This window comes from Erpetoichthys calabaricus, chromosome 2, assembly GCF_900747795.2.
Source record: "Erpetoichthys calabaricus chromosome 2, fErpCal1.3, whole genome shotgun sequence".
NCBI classification, from domain to species: Eukaryota; Metazoa; Chordata; class Cladistia; order Polypteriformes; family Polypteridae; genus Erpetoichthys; species Erpetoichthys calabaricus.
This window is the reverse complement of record NC_041395.2, coordinates 85,161,892-85,177,345: the sequence shown is the minus strand read 5'-3', so window position 1 is coordinate 85,177,345 and position 15,454 is coordinate 85,161,892. Positions and strand designations below refer to the sequence as shown.

Sequence of the window (15,454 nt, the reverse complement as noted above, 5' to 3'; positions counted from 1 at the left end):
TTTCAGGTTCTGTTATATCTGCTCAATTGATACATCCAACTCAACTGCTGAAAAAACTCCAGTTACCAGAACTCATTCAACTATATTAGTATCTTCCAACCACAAGCAGACTTCTGAACCAGTGCTCTGTCCCTTTTTACCATATCATTATGACCACCAATTGATCATCTCTGAGAGGCTGGGCTCTAAATATATCTCCCCATGCACCGTATTAAGATCAGATTAATAAAACTACTAGAAGCTAAATAAAATTTCAGCATTACTCCTGCTTTTGCTTTTCATGCATCAATCTGTTCAGCATCATTACTTACTCTTTTTCCCTTCTTTATGTTGCCTCTTCCCCCTAAAGGGAGAAGTACTGCTTAGATTAAATAGGCTGAAATCTAACAAATCACATTGACCAGATAATATTTATCCTTAAGTGCTGCAGGGGGTTAGCGGTACATACTGTATATAAACCCTTGACACATATTTCTAGAAAGTCATTGAGCACTTGATAAATTCCTGAGGAATGGAAAATGGCAAATATTATCCTGTTATATAAAAAATGTGACTGGACAGATCCAAGTGATTATTGGCCAGTAAGCTTAATGTCCATCCAGATAAATTAATGGAAGAAATTATTAAGAAAAAGATTAAGCAACAAATGGCAAGAATGGGATTGCTAGGGAGCAGTCAGCATGGATTCAGATGGGGAGGTTGTGCTTTACTAGAATGCTAGAATTCTATGAGGAAACTGCAAAAAGATACAATCAGAGTAGTGCCTATGATACTGTTTATCTTGATTTTCGGGAAGTATTTTGATAAGGTTCCAAAAGAGGTTGGGCATTAAACTAAAAGAAGTAGGGATTTCAGAGTGCAGTGTATAGATGGGTGCAAAATTGGCTAAAACACAGGAAGCAGAGATTTATGATGCAAGGAACCTTATCAGAATTGGAAGATGTTAAGAGTGGTGTCCTTCAGGGATCAGTTCTGGGGCTGCTACAATTTTTAATATACAGTATATAAAAGATCTGGATGTGAATATAAACAACAAGATGATTAAGTCTGCAGATGATACCAAACTAGGTGGGTTGGCATATAATCCAGAATTATTACAAAAGGACTTAGATAGTATAAAGACTTGGGCAGATTTGTGACAGAGAACATGTATTGTAGGTAAATGCAAGGTATTATGTATATGAAGTAAAATGTTAGATTTGAATACAAAATGTGAGATGTGAAAATTGAAAGTACCACTTATGAAAAGGACTTATCACCATTAACAAGCCAGATGGTGTTCAGAAACCTTTAATAAGGCTAGCAGAATGTTAGGTTATATAGCACCCTGATGTGTAGATTACAAGTCAAAGGAGGTTATTCTTAAGCTTTATAATGCAAAAGTAAGACCTTACATAGACCACTGCATGCAGTGTTGGTCAAACATTACAGTACTAGAAAAAGTCCAGAGAAGAGCGACTAGGCTGATTCAAGGACTGCAAGGAATGAATTATGAGGAAATACTAAAGGAATTAAACCTTTTCAGTTTAAAAAAAAGGAGATTAAGAGATGACAGGATTGAAGTACTTAAAATTATGAAGGAATTAGTACAGTAGAACTAGATTATTACTTTAAAATGACTTCAACAAGAACACAAAGACTCAGAGAGACTTGTTACAGGTACATTTCATACAAATATTAGGAAGTTTTCCTTCACATTGAGGACCACAGGCACATGGAATAAGTAACCAAGTAGGGTGGTAGACAGTAGAACTAAGTGGATAGGATTAGTGAGGTTTGTTGAGCTGAATGGTCCGTTCGCATCAAAGTTTTTCTACTGTTCCAATCTTCTATGACCTCTGACTTCCCGCAAACAACATCCTGAAGCCCACTCACTTTTTATCAAACCATCACTTCCTGCCATCTCCACTCTGGTCATACATTATTGCTGCCATCCCCACAGCCACTAATTCTCTCTTACCATCCTGCTGCTGAGTACAGGTGCTTAAAAAGATTCCAGCAGTTTTCTTGGGGTCTGTGTAGACTTTAAAAAGGGATTCCAACTTAGCTGCTGTATTGCAGGTGTTGTAATTTTAATATCTGGCTCATAGCCTTATGTATTTGTAATAGAGAAATTATTGCCCAGGGGGATTTATCAGCAACACACATTTGTCGTTGTGCTCTTTTTTCCTCTATTCATTTGTCACTGTACTATTTTGTTCTGTGTTCTTGTATCATTGGTGCACATTTGTCCTTTGTGCTTACGTAGTTCCACTACAGCAATAGTGGTCCTCAAAGACCAAAGTTCCCCCACGTATGGGTTATAGTAAGTAAGTGAAACATTGCTGAATTAAAGGGAATAAAGTGGCATGTTCTTCTTTTGTAGTTAAGCAAATATCTATTGTGTTAATCATTTCTTTTTTATACACACTGCCATCCATGCTGCTGTATGTGTGTTGTACACAAATACAAAATAATTTGTCGGATTTTGCACACAAATGAAATACACCGGCTACTTTATATGTTGACTGACTTTTTTGTTCAAGCATTATTGTGTTGAACATTTGCAATAGGCTAGAAAATACATACATGCATTTACTAATGTCTTTGAATTTAAATCTACAAAAAACATACTGCTGCAAATATTTGTACTTTTTCCTTTTACAGATATTACAGTTGACATCTGGCATAGTTAACATAGTGTTTGGTTTTATTTCTGTCTTATCATCATCATATTCTTTGGCAGATCTTGCATTTCCATTTTGGACAGGTTTGCTGGTAAGATATCTATACATTCTTTCTTTTATATTGTAAGTGCACATTTTCTACAGTAAATTCCATATTCTTCAGTCATTCTAAAAATCTTTGAGATTACTTAGTTTATGGCTAAAAATCAAGACAAAAGTGTACCTGCTAGACAAAACATAACTTCTCCATCTGTATAAAGCACAACATTAATTATATTATCAGAGAAATACTAATTTGTAAGCATCTGCAAAAGAAATAATTTAGGTGCAGTTTAACGTAATGTATAAAGAAGGAAACAGACTGGAACTTCTGCTGGAAGTAGACGTGCAAGGAAATTCCACACAGAAAGAGATTTTAAATTGAGATTGTGTGATGCTGTGAGTGCAGTTGTAGCCTCGTGTCCCTCCTAGTGTTGGTTCGTCCATTCAGATATGCTGCCAGGAAAGAGGCTTCAGCCCTGTGAATCTGAATAGGGTGGTGTTTGAAGATGTTATGTGTTTATTTTTGTTAAAAATTAAAAAAAATATACATTTATCTTTTAACAGTACATAGTTTCTGGATCCCTGACTATTGAGGCCGGCAAGAATCCAAAGGCATCACTGGCAAGTACAACAATCAGTCACTTGAGGTGGTTGGGTCAATTTCTACTTTAATAACAGTGATATGAAACCGAATTTTTTTTTTTTTTATGTGCTGTATCGAAACCAGAAATATACACTGTATACTAATATATTTTACAGGTGGTTTTCATGTTCAGTCCATGGGAGCCCTTTGGTTCAGGGTTTTTATTACAACCAATTTCACAATCATTTTACTTTGTATTGGTCTCTGTGATCGGCTTTCTTGCCAACAAATATTTCTAAACAGTTTATAAATATTTGTAGTATTTACAGTTTGTTTTCCTTTTTCTGTTTAATTTACACTTTACTGCAGATTGTGCTCTCTCAATTCTATCCAATGCCAATGGTTAGCAATTAACACTGCATTGTATGTTAAATGGAAGGGATTACCTCATAGCCATGTACACTTGTGTGCTGCACTGTCACAAATGAAAAAGGCAGTGAGGGAATTACTTTAAAAAAATGCAAGATGTAGGAGACTAAGATCAAGGTCGGGAAAAACATGCAAATCATTGCATGGCACCACTTCCTAAGGCAGACACCCCAGACAAAACCATCTGGATTGGAAGGATCCCACAACTGAAATTGTTGCACCAGTCTAGGGGCCTGAATATACTGTGTATCCTCAGGACCATACCCACAGCAGTGCACAAGATAATATACTCCTGGACAACACCAACAAGAATCCAATAATTCTTTAACCTCAAACTTCTGTTAACAATCTACTTCAATCAAGGAAGAAGGGGAGGGATGTATCCTATGAGAACTAATGTGAACTGGCTTGACCTGTGAAACATGGAATGACAAGTGAATGTTAAAATAGGCCTGACAAGCCAGTTTATAAGTAAAAGTTACAGTTTTCTTAAGAATCTTGTAAAGCCCAATTCATTATGGAACAAGTTTTTGGGATGGTAACCTCAGGTGGATGACCATCTGCCTCTTCTGAACCTCTGGGTCAAAGCATCAGTTCATGTGACATATTAGGTCATTGCTGTCCACCTATATAAGATGGTGGAACAATACTTTCAGTGTCCAAGTTTGTGGATATTATGCAGAAGACATCATAAATGATTTGATATATAGCATTTTCAGGGAAATGAATTTTGGCATGTTTATTTATTCAGCTTACTTACGGTTAGTGTTTACAGTTTTGGTTTTTAGGTTCTGATAGTCTTTTGGCCTCTGGCCTTGTGCTCTTATTGATGTTTATCTCCACTTTCCTGTTCCTACTGCTTCTTTCTGATTGTAATTTTCTATGGCAGAACAGTGACCATGTAATGATTAATGGTCAAATTCCCCTGCTTGATACTTAATAACAAGTTTACTGCCACATCACTTCTTACTGGTTGATGAAATTCTCCTCTAAATTCTATGTTTCATTCATTCATTTTGGGCATAATTGGTTTTGAATCTTGAAGTTTTTCATTTTATCTTTATAATTTGAATTTAGGCATTTTGTTGCATTTTAACATCAGGTTATACAAACACAATGCAATTTTCAGGTCCCCTTACACAATGGCCGGCTGTTAGAGGGCGATTCCCAGAAGTTGTGCCATATGATGTCATCAACGCAACTGTATTTAAACCAGCGTGGCACTGATACACATCTACCAGGATTCTGGATACTTCCTAAAATTTTCAAGTGCTTAGTTATATTGCCTGGAAACACCTGGGAAATCCCCAGGAAGAGATGTAATTTGTAGCTTAGGACAGGGACGTCTGACATACTTGGTCTGCTGCCACTGTAACCCTAACCAGGAAAAGCAGATGGGAAAATGAGATATGATGTGATGAGATCTCATCACTTTTTTGTGTTTTTTTTTTTGCATCACTATCTTCTGTTCCTATTGCAAGAGGGAGTGTTCCAGAAATCATGCTATACATAAGGCAAACCTTGAGCTGTACTAAATAGTACAGCACCAGACATAAACTGATGCTGTACTGAGGCAAATCATATAAGACTGGATACTTCCTATAATGTTTTTCTATTACTTAGTTATGTTTCCTAGTTATGAACTCCTGGCAGATGTCTTTGATTTTGTGTATTTGTTTTGACTTTGATGAACACATGTTTGTCTTTTTGGTTTTGACCCCAGACTGTTTTTGATTTTTCAATTCGACCTGTCTTTTTGACTGCTGTTTTTTTCCCTGTGGCAGTACAAATCAGAGAGTAGCAGTGTGGGTGGTTAGCATCAGACAAACTAATCACTAAAATGTGAAATGATCAATTCCACCTTTACACTTTCCTATATTATAAGATCAAGACTGCTTTGCAAATTCTACTCTACACTGATTTATAAGTCCCCTTCAGTATTTGGGTCACTTGAGATCCTGCTTGGATGTAGAATTGTTAGTTCTTGGAAGGCCCCCCAATGAGCAGAAGCTAATATAACACTGTGTACTTTTGCCTACAAGGTTCCAAACTCTAGCACAATGTGGTGGAATTATTTAGATTAATCAGTAAGTTGTTTCTGCATTGTTCTCTTTCATATTCCTAAAGTTGTTTGATTTTGCTGAACTCTCTTAATTTCAGGGTCACTGTAAAGAGTCGATATAAAAGGGTCCAAGATTATCTTCTGCCATGAATGAAAGAGGTTTGAAATGGACTGGAAAATAGAAGAAACTAAGATTGAGATCAAGAAAACTTGTAATAGGTGCAAAGCCTATACATTAACTTTAACAAAGAAAACTGTGGTTTTTAGAGTCTAACACACTCCTAATCCTGTTACTGTTTGCTTTGTTTTGAATCCAAGCTTTAGACACAAGGAGCACATTGACACCTTCTGGGTAAAGATGTTTTCACGCAAAGTTTCCTAGTGTCACTTGATGGGAACACTACTGCATTGCTACCCACAAATTGGTGGCTGATGCCTAAGCAATCCTAAAAAATAGTGGTTATTGTAATAAATAAAATGGCAGACAAAAAACAAAATGGCAATATAAGGTAATAATAGCAAAAAAAATCCAAGGTTTACAAAAATATTAAATAAGTACAAAACACCCCTAAAATAATTCGTTTCTTACAAATGAACAAACAAGTTAATATGGTACAACTGAATATGCACAGGAAGCTTAAGCATATAAGGTATATGTAATAATAGAAATATTTCATAATTTTGTACAATACAATTAAAAGGACAGTGTGCTAAACTAAGGGCTTAGTTTTAAGCAAGAATGATGCACTGCTTGTGAAATTCATTGGAATAAAAATCTGCAGTCAAAAGGGTCCACCAGTAGTGATCTTGGTAACCATTGCATTGGTATTACTATTGTACTTATGTTGTCTGTTTATTTCAATAATCTTTACAAAATTATAGACATTCTTTATTTAATGAAGCATATTGTAACAATCACTTTAGACAGGGGAAGTACATTTTCACTAGAAAGTCGCACATGTGACTTCAGCAAGAAGGGAAGCAAAATGAAAAACAAACCTTACTTTTGTCTCATAAGAAACATTTGAAACTAAAATCAGATTTACAAAACACACTTTACTGTCACTCTCTGGTGAAGAGAATCATTTCACAAAAAATTACTTTATTAATCTAACAAAACAATATTCTAAGATCTTAATTTATACATATGTGAGAAAGCTGAAGGAACACATTAATTTGTTGATAATAGTAATCATAAAGGAATCTGCATGGACAGACTGTAGAGGAAAGTAAGTATGACTACCTGCAAAGTGTTGTGTTGCAGTGAAGTTTAAAGTTTTAGAATCATAAAATAGCTCTTTTGAATATTAAGAACAAATTACAACCTATTTCAAATAAATAAAACCTACCAGCAGATTTCATTTTTAGAAGAAACCAATAAAATGTAAGAGGTTTTATCCTTGATGTTCTCTAGATTGTACATCAGTGGTTACTAAATTTTTCTATGTTTTAAACCCCTAGAAAGTTTTTAACTCAGTGAATAAAATTTAAATATAAATTGAGCAATTTACCTTTATAAATCTCAATAATCTTGTAAATTTGTCCATGTGAAGATTAGATATTCATTTTACAATCAGAGGTTGGGGTATCCCACGAAGCATCAAGCCATGTGACACACAAAATAACACACGATCAATGATGGAGGGGTTTGGGGGATAGGAGGCCCGTGAAGCAACAGGTGTCCACATGCCACTAGGCAACAAGCTTTGTCCCTCGATAGCACCTACACTGCAGTTTTAAAACAGATGTGCCACTCAGTTAAAATTTCTGTGTTACTCTCAGCACCGCCAGTAAGAGAATTGGGCTGAGTGTAAGCACCAGGCAAACATGTCAATCAGACCTCAAAACCAATTATGTTTCATGAAATAGGCTTGCACAAAAATCAATATTAGACTTTGCCTTTCTCTAAGGATCATTGCAAGGTCCAAATTCCATTCTATTAAAAAAAGTTTTTTGCCTTTATGAACTTTCCACCCACAGCAAAGAACCCATGAGAACATGCATTTCTAAAGTCCATTCACAGCTGACAGTTGTGCGCACCATGTTTGATTTTTTTCATATTATTGAACAGGAGCACTAACTAATGCAATAAATGACCAAGAAATGATGGCACACTGCAAAACATTGAATGCACCGTGATAAAGATTAAAAGTAATTTCTAAAAGGAAGATGTAAAATTATATAAAATCCCTGGTCCATAGTGACAGCAAAGTTCTTTTAAATATGCAGCATTATTCACAAAAGAGAATTCAAAACAAGAAAGAGATGAAAAGATATCAGCAGGGATACCTAGAAGGCAATCCTCAAAGTGAACTCAAAGTTCATGATCCAAAAAATATAATCCAGAAATACAAGCAAAAACAACAATCACAGAATCCAAAAAGTTCTTCCAAAATGGAAATCCACAAAAAGCCAACAATAAATGTTTCAATGATAATGATAAACTGAACCTTTGCGGTGGTTGCAGGCTTACAAAGTCCTGGAGTCAGCAGTAGCATCAAGCAGTCCTGACTCCTTAGGCTCGATATAAAGGCAATATATATATTGTCACAAACTTGACCACAAGTCATAGCAAGGTTTGGGGCAGTCACCTGTATAATTGGTATCCTGGCTGCAAAATTGTAAAAATGTTACACAGCACTGATGTGCAGAAAACTGAGTTCAAAACAGAACTGAGGGAATAGGGAAAAGGTGGAGGCCTTTAAAGGGGAAAACAGGAAGTGAGGTCAAATCCGTTAAGTAGTTCTCTTGTTTGCTAGCTAAGCGGATGTAAGATACACCCTGTCCCCTCCACTTGGCCCACTGTGTTTCTCTCGGATTAATCGATAAGTCGATACCTCAAGCGAACTATGATACTTAGCGCGATGAGAGAGGTTACAAAATCAACCGGAATGTTCAAGCAAATTATAGAAAAAAACCCAATCTAAATCTGTGAAAAGTGAACAGACCTAAAGACAGACGTTGAATTATATATATATATATATATATACTAGCAAAATACCCGTGCTTCGCAGCGGAGAAGTAGTGTGTTAAAGAGGTTATGTAAAAAAGTTTAGCTGTACACCTGTTTTTAAGGCTTATTGACTGAAAGGGGCTTTCATGAAAAAAGTTAGGGCTTTGCTACAGGATACACCCTCCACAAGTTAAGGAAGTAAAAATAAAGGTATATATTTCTGTTTTATTTAAACCTTTTAAGTTTGTATGCGGGCGGTATGGTGGCTCAGTGAAAGGTGCCAGTTAGGAGACCCGGGTTCGCTTCCCTGCGTGGAGTTTGAATGTTCTCCCCGTGTCTGTCTGGGTTTCCTCCGGGTACTCCGGTTTCCTCCCACAGTCCAAAGACATGCAGGTTAGGTGCATTGGCGATTCTAAATTGTCCCGTGTGTGTGGGTGTGTGCGCCCTGCGGTGGGCTGGCACCTTGCCCGGGGTTTGTTTCCTGCCTTGTGCCCTGTGTTGGCAGGGATTGGCTCCTGTATTTAGGATATAGCGGGTTGGATAATGGATGGATGGACATTTGTATGCATAGCCTCATTTGCCCGTTTTCGTTTTTTTTCTTTCTTCAGTAATATTTCAGCAAACCCAGAGCTTGTCAGTTCAAATTCTGGTACTGACACCACTGTGTGACCCTGAGGAAGTCACTTCACCTGCCTGTGCTGCAAAAAACAAAGATAATGTAACAAATTGTACCTCAGATGTTGCAAGTTGCTGGTATAAAGGCATAAGTCAAATAGATAAATATGTATTATACACATAGGAACTATTAATTTATTTTCAGTTAAGTCATCTGCAGCAAACCTTTATAAATGAGGGTTTCTCCTTTTTAGATAGTGCAAACTGTTTCTTCTTCATTGAGGTTTTCTCTTGGAGAGCTTTTTTCATTTCATTGAAAATTAAAGCAGCAGCTGCCAAAATATGTAGCTTTCTTATTAATTTTTCAACATTGTGTAAAATAATATAAAAGGTTTAAATACTGGTTATCCTTTTACACTAAAATATTACTAAAGAGATACAAAAAAAAGTAAAATGCATATGTTGTTTTTCTTTAAGGAGATTAAATATTACTGAAGATAGAAAAAAATATCTAAAACAGCCAAATGGGGCTATGCATACGAACTTAAAAGGTTTAAATAAAACAGAAATATATACCTTTATTTTTACTTCCTTAACTTGTGGAGGGTGTATCCTGTAGCAAAGCCCTAACTTTTTTCGTGAAAGCCCGTTTCAGTCAATAAGTCTTAAAAACAGGTGGAAAGATATTGACAATAAGCTACGCAAACCCACCAAGACATGCAATCGTTTAAATCAAGGCGCGAGTCGAACAACACTATCCCATACTATTAGTTAACGATTAACACATTTCTATATGTATTGTAAGCTTACAACTGATAATATGTTGCGCTTATTTATCTGGTGTACTGACATTTTTGTGCGTTTAACGGCTGAAATCCAACGTGGTTTGTGCCCTTCAGAATGAAAACAGTTTGCATTTACCTTTTTAATAAAAAGCGAACTTTTAAGCCTGAGAAATCACCCCGTAAATGCACACGTTTAATTGCACATGTGTTAATACTGGTTATCCTTTTACACTAAAATATTACTAAAGAGATACCAAAAAAGTAAAATGCATATGTTCTTTTTCTTTAAGGAGATTAAATATTACTGAAGAAAGAAAAAAAAAAAAAACTAAAACAGCCAAATGGGGCTATGCATACGAACTTAAAAGGTTTAAATAAAACAGAAAAATATACCTTTATTTTTACTTCCTTAACTTGTGGAGGGTGTATCCTGTAGCAAAGCCCTAACTTTTTTCGTGAAAGCCCGTTTCAGTCAATAAGTCTTAAAAAGAGGTGTAAAGATATTGACAATAAACTACGCAAACCCACCAAGACATGCAATCGTTTAAATCAAGGCGCAAGTTAAAAAACTCCATCCCATAATATTAGTTAACGATTAACACATTTCTATATGTATTTTATGCATACAATACAACTGATAATATGTTGCGCTTATTTATCTGGTGTACCGACATTTTTGCGCGTTTAATGGCTGAAATCCAACGTGGTTTGTGCCCTTCAGAATGAAAACAGTTTGCATTTACCTTTTTAATAAAAGGCGAGCTTTTAAGCCTGAGAAATCACCCCGTAAATGCACACGTTTAATTGCACGTGTTAATATGTATGCTTACACAGTATTAAAAGACACTCAACAATTAACGTCATTTACCTTCGTTCCCGTGTTTGAGTCGTGCTGTAAATCTCTTCCTTGTTTTCAGTTCACGTGATTACGTAGGAGGCGTGATGACGCGATACGTGACTCCGCCTCTTCCATTACAGTATATGGACAAAAAAGAGGTTCCAGTTATGACCATTACGCGTAGAATTTCGAAATGAAACCTGCCTAACTTTTGTAAGTAAGCTGTAAGGAATGAGCCTTTTCAATTAGTGATGAGTGAGTCAGTCAGTCAGTCAGTCAGTCAGTCAGTAAGTGAGTCAGTGAGGGCTTTGCCTTTTATTAGTATATATATATATATATATATATATATATATATATATATATATATATATTGTCACAAACTCGACACAGAGTCATTGAAAGGTTTGGGGCAGCCACCCATATAATTGGTTTCCTGGCTGCAAAAGTCGTTTTTAAATGAAATACTGCACTGATGTGCATACAACCGAGTTCAAGACGGAACTGAGGGAATAGGGAAAAGGTGCAAGCTTTTAAAGGGGAAGACAGGAAGTGAGGTCAAAGGGATCGGGCTCATGTTCTTCAGCCATTGGTTCAAGCTCGGACGTGACATCACAGGGGCCAGAGCCGGCAAGGTCTTCTTCCATTGGCTCGGTCCCGGAAGTGACGTCCAGAGAATCATGGTGGAATCTTTCATGAATGGTCTGCAGGCAAGGGAGAAAAAGAGTCAGTGCACTCTGCCACATCCCAGCATGCCTCAGAATTGCCTTTACTCAAGCCCTTTAGCTGCCTCCCATGCGCACGTGTGTGACAATATATATATATATATATTTTTTTTTTTTTCTTATATAATACGCTACCTTGGCTGTCTGTTTAAATCACCTGTTGCTCGCAAATCATTTGATCTATTGACCTGAAATTGGGTACACATATATTATGTGATGTCTACTAAAATACTTTCGGGGTGATGATTAATCTCCAAGGTTATTCCTCTTTTTTTTTATTTTATTTTATTGTAGAATCAACTCTCAGCAGCGGCCAAGCATACATAAGGGCGCCGTTCTCATCCCTACCACCTTCGCCATCACTTCCTCTGCCTCTTCATATCTTAAATCATTCTTGAGGCAGATTGAAGAATTAAGTGCTAGGTTAAGTGAAAAATTAAAGAAAACTTCCTAAGTAATTGCAACACAAACACTGACTTAATCAGTTTTAACGTGAAAAGATTGCAATGATAGAAGAGAAAAGTGGGCCGCTAAAGTGGAGAAAAGAAGAGCTGCTGAGGAAGCAGCAAGCACTTTATGACAGGGAACCCGCAGCGTCCTCCAGCAGGCCTGACCTAGAGGCACACCCGACCTATGCGTGCACCTGCCGAAGCCAAAGTTTAAAATGATCGCAAAAGCGCACCCCGCACTTCAACAATTTAAACAGGTAAATGCTTTAACTTTTTATTCCGAAAAAGTCGGCTCTACCCTATTCTTAGGCCTTTTTTTCCTTTACAGTGGTAAGGCCTGGTAGGCGGATTACCACAATCATAAAAAGAGAAAATCAAAGCAAAAGTCAGGAACCACGAAATCTTAATAGCACAACTGGCACATGCATGAAGATAGTCCTTTCTTTGATATGTGCAAACTTGGGCAGTCACGTATTGCCTCAATGATGACATGAGCCATGAAACTTCTAGGGAAAAAAAACAACATGGCAAAGAATTCCTCATAACTGATAACAATTTCTATGATCCATATAATACAAAAATCTGATTCAGTGCCTCAAAAGCCCATAATGAGAAGTAAACATTAATAAAAAGACAAATAAGAGTACAAAAACATTCAGATTCATAGCACACTTGGTCAATTTAGAATTGTAATTTTATGTAATATGTATATGGATTGAATGTGGGACAAACACAAGAGTACATGGATTTCAACCAACATCCTAGTATTGTGTTTAATACTACTTCACCACCATGCTACCAATGGAAAAACCTAGGCTGAGAATTAATTACCCATTTAAGATTCCATTATAGCAACTGAAACAAACTGTGGAGTGTGATATTTGTAGGGACAAAAATTAACTCATTGTGAGTGGATATGGGTTCAGGCCTGAGAATGTCCTCCAATGAAGTGGCATCCCATTCAGGTTTAGTTTATACATTGCTTGTGATGCTGTCATTGTAAATGTTAATCTCTTTGCAAGTTAAACATGGATTAAGTGGGTTTATGAAATAAATAGATGGGTGGATGTTTTAACTTCTAAGTATTAATTAAATCCACAAGCATAGCTCAACCGGGTTCTTTTTCTTCCAAGGCAATCAATTTTAATAAGCATAAAGCAATCAAAATAATTTTGTTCTGCAAACATTTAAAATTCAGTTGCCAGTGTGCCTCATTTAAAGATCAACTAATATTTAAAGTACTGCATTTAGTTATCTAAGCATATTGCTAACAATTTCTAAATAATTTTATTTGTTTTTGCAGATGAGGGCCATGTTAATCATGAATATCATCAGTGCCGTTGCAGCTGTGATTGGAGTATTTATGTATTCCTTCGTTGTATTTATTGAGATACACACCGGTGTGTGTCCAGAATACGATGATTTAGCTAATTCTGATTTTGTACAATGCAAGTTTGAGGTAAGTACGTTTTTTAGATTCTTCATCCTAGTGTTATTTGGTTAAATTTTGCTTTAGGTTTCTAAATAAAAGCAACTGATATTAGGTACAAATTGCTGTTTTTTAAAGTTAAGTTATATTGACCTTTTAAATTGATATTGAAACTACAAAAAGAAATAAACAGATACCGCATAAATTCTGGTATGCTCATCCTGGTCTGCTATTAGCAGCATGGCATACCTGTTGACAGAAAAACAGAATTTATTTATTGGAATAAAGTGAACACTAAAATAATTACACTCAGTGATAAATTGTTACCATTACCAACTAATATTGAAATCAGGAAACTGAAATATTAACTGCCTTATAAGACTCAGTATTTTTATTATGGAAAGCACTCTGATTTGCTTATATTGTTTCTCAAATTGTAATTTTGTGATTAAGTACCATTAGATCTAGGTGGATATTTAATTTATAAATTGGTAATTAATGATTATTCTCTAAAATCTATTAATGTCTAGACTGTTTAGAAACTCCTTTTACTTGGTTACATGGTTTACTTTGCTATAATTTAAAAGCTGTAATCAGTCATTAAAATAGGAAGTTTAACTTTGGAAACAAAAATCTAGTCTGTGTGCTCCGACACACAACACTATTCATCACTCCTTCAGTGACAGAACGTCTGCTGGGTTACAATGCAAAAAAATATTATTAAGATTATCCTGATTCAATCACTGCTTTGAGGTTTTTTCTGTGGAATGATATTTCAGCTTCTCTCCAAACACACCAAAATCCATGTTGTTGAAAATTCCACTTTTTATAATTTTTCCTAAAATCAGACTGTTCAAATGACTGACTTTTGATGAAATTGCACACCAAAGAAACACGAGAAGCTCCAGTCTTTGGTGTCATTTTTTTACTTCCTAACTCTCCTCTACATATTATTCTAACTCACTCACGTATCCAGTGTACAAATATGCAATAATACAAAAATTAATGCTGTGAGGTAACTTTTTAACAGGGAGGAACATTTCTTAACATGCATTCTTAAGTCTTGCAAAAACTGATAAATCATATAGAAAAATCAAGAAGAAATAATGTTTTTTATACAAGCTAAACTTCCCTTTTCATCAATAAAGAGCTGTGCTGTTTTCCTGTTGATGCAGTTAAAACATAATCACAAAAATAGACATAGGTGTCACAGCAAATTCTGATAGATAGATAGATAGATAGATAGATAGATAGATAGATAGATAGATAGATAGATAGATAGATAGATAGATAGATAGATAGATAGATAGATAGATAGATAGATAGATAGATAGATAGATAGATAGATAGATAGATAGATAGATACTTTATTAATCCCAAAGGGAAATTCACATTCTCCAGCAGCAGCATATTGATTAAAAACAATATTAAATTAAAGAGTGATAAAAATGCAGGTGTAACAGACAATAACTTCCGGGTAGAATTGAAAAGTCGCATAGTGTGGGGGAGGAACAATCTCCTTAGTCTGTCAGTGGAGCAGGACAGTGACAGCAGTCTGTCACTGAAGCTGCTCCTCTGTCTGGAGATGATAAGTTGTGAAAGTCTGCTAAATCGAGGCTCCTTATTGGTAGAATTTTCAGAAAACTAGTCGCTTACTTGTCTCGCATAAACTAATTCAATTTGTTCTTGCGTTTATGTAGGTCTGTTCTATTCTCCTTGACATTCTAGCCTTGTGACTGTCATAATGCAAAGTGCCTTATAAAGGATGGAGCCTAAGCAATCAATGCCTGAAAAGCTCTGCAGATTCAGAAATGTAAAACCTGACTCTGTGTGTATTTACATTGAAGGTGTAAAATGCCTTTTATTAAATCATGCTTTATC

General features: G+C 35.8%; 2 protein-coding genes across 2 annotated transcripts in view; one reads left to right on the top strand and one right to left on the bottom strand.

The window, feature by feature from the left end:
- The window catches only part of sv2a (synaptic vesicle glycoprotein 2A), an 885,655-nt gene that overhangs the window by 180,854 nt on the left and 689,347 nt on the right, over window positions 1–15,454 (bottom strand). The window lies entirely within an intron of this gene.
- The window catches only part of LOC114643389 (membrane-spanning 4-domains subfamily A member 8-like), a 44,098-nt gene that overhangs the window by 19,213 nt on the left and 9,431 nt on the right, over window positions 1–15,454 (top strand). Inside the window, exons 3-5 of the mRNA XM_028791976.2 lie at window positions 2,647–2,757; window positions 3,273–3,329; window positions 13,448–13,603. Of these exons, the coding sequence (XP_028647809.1) occupies window positions 2,647–2,757; window positions 3,273–3,329; window positions 13,448–13,603 (324 nt within the window). The remainder of the gene's footprint in view (window positions 1–2,646; window positions 2,758–3,272; window positions 3,330–13,447; window positions 13,604–15,454) is intronic.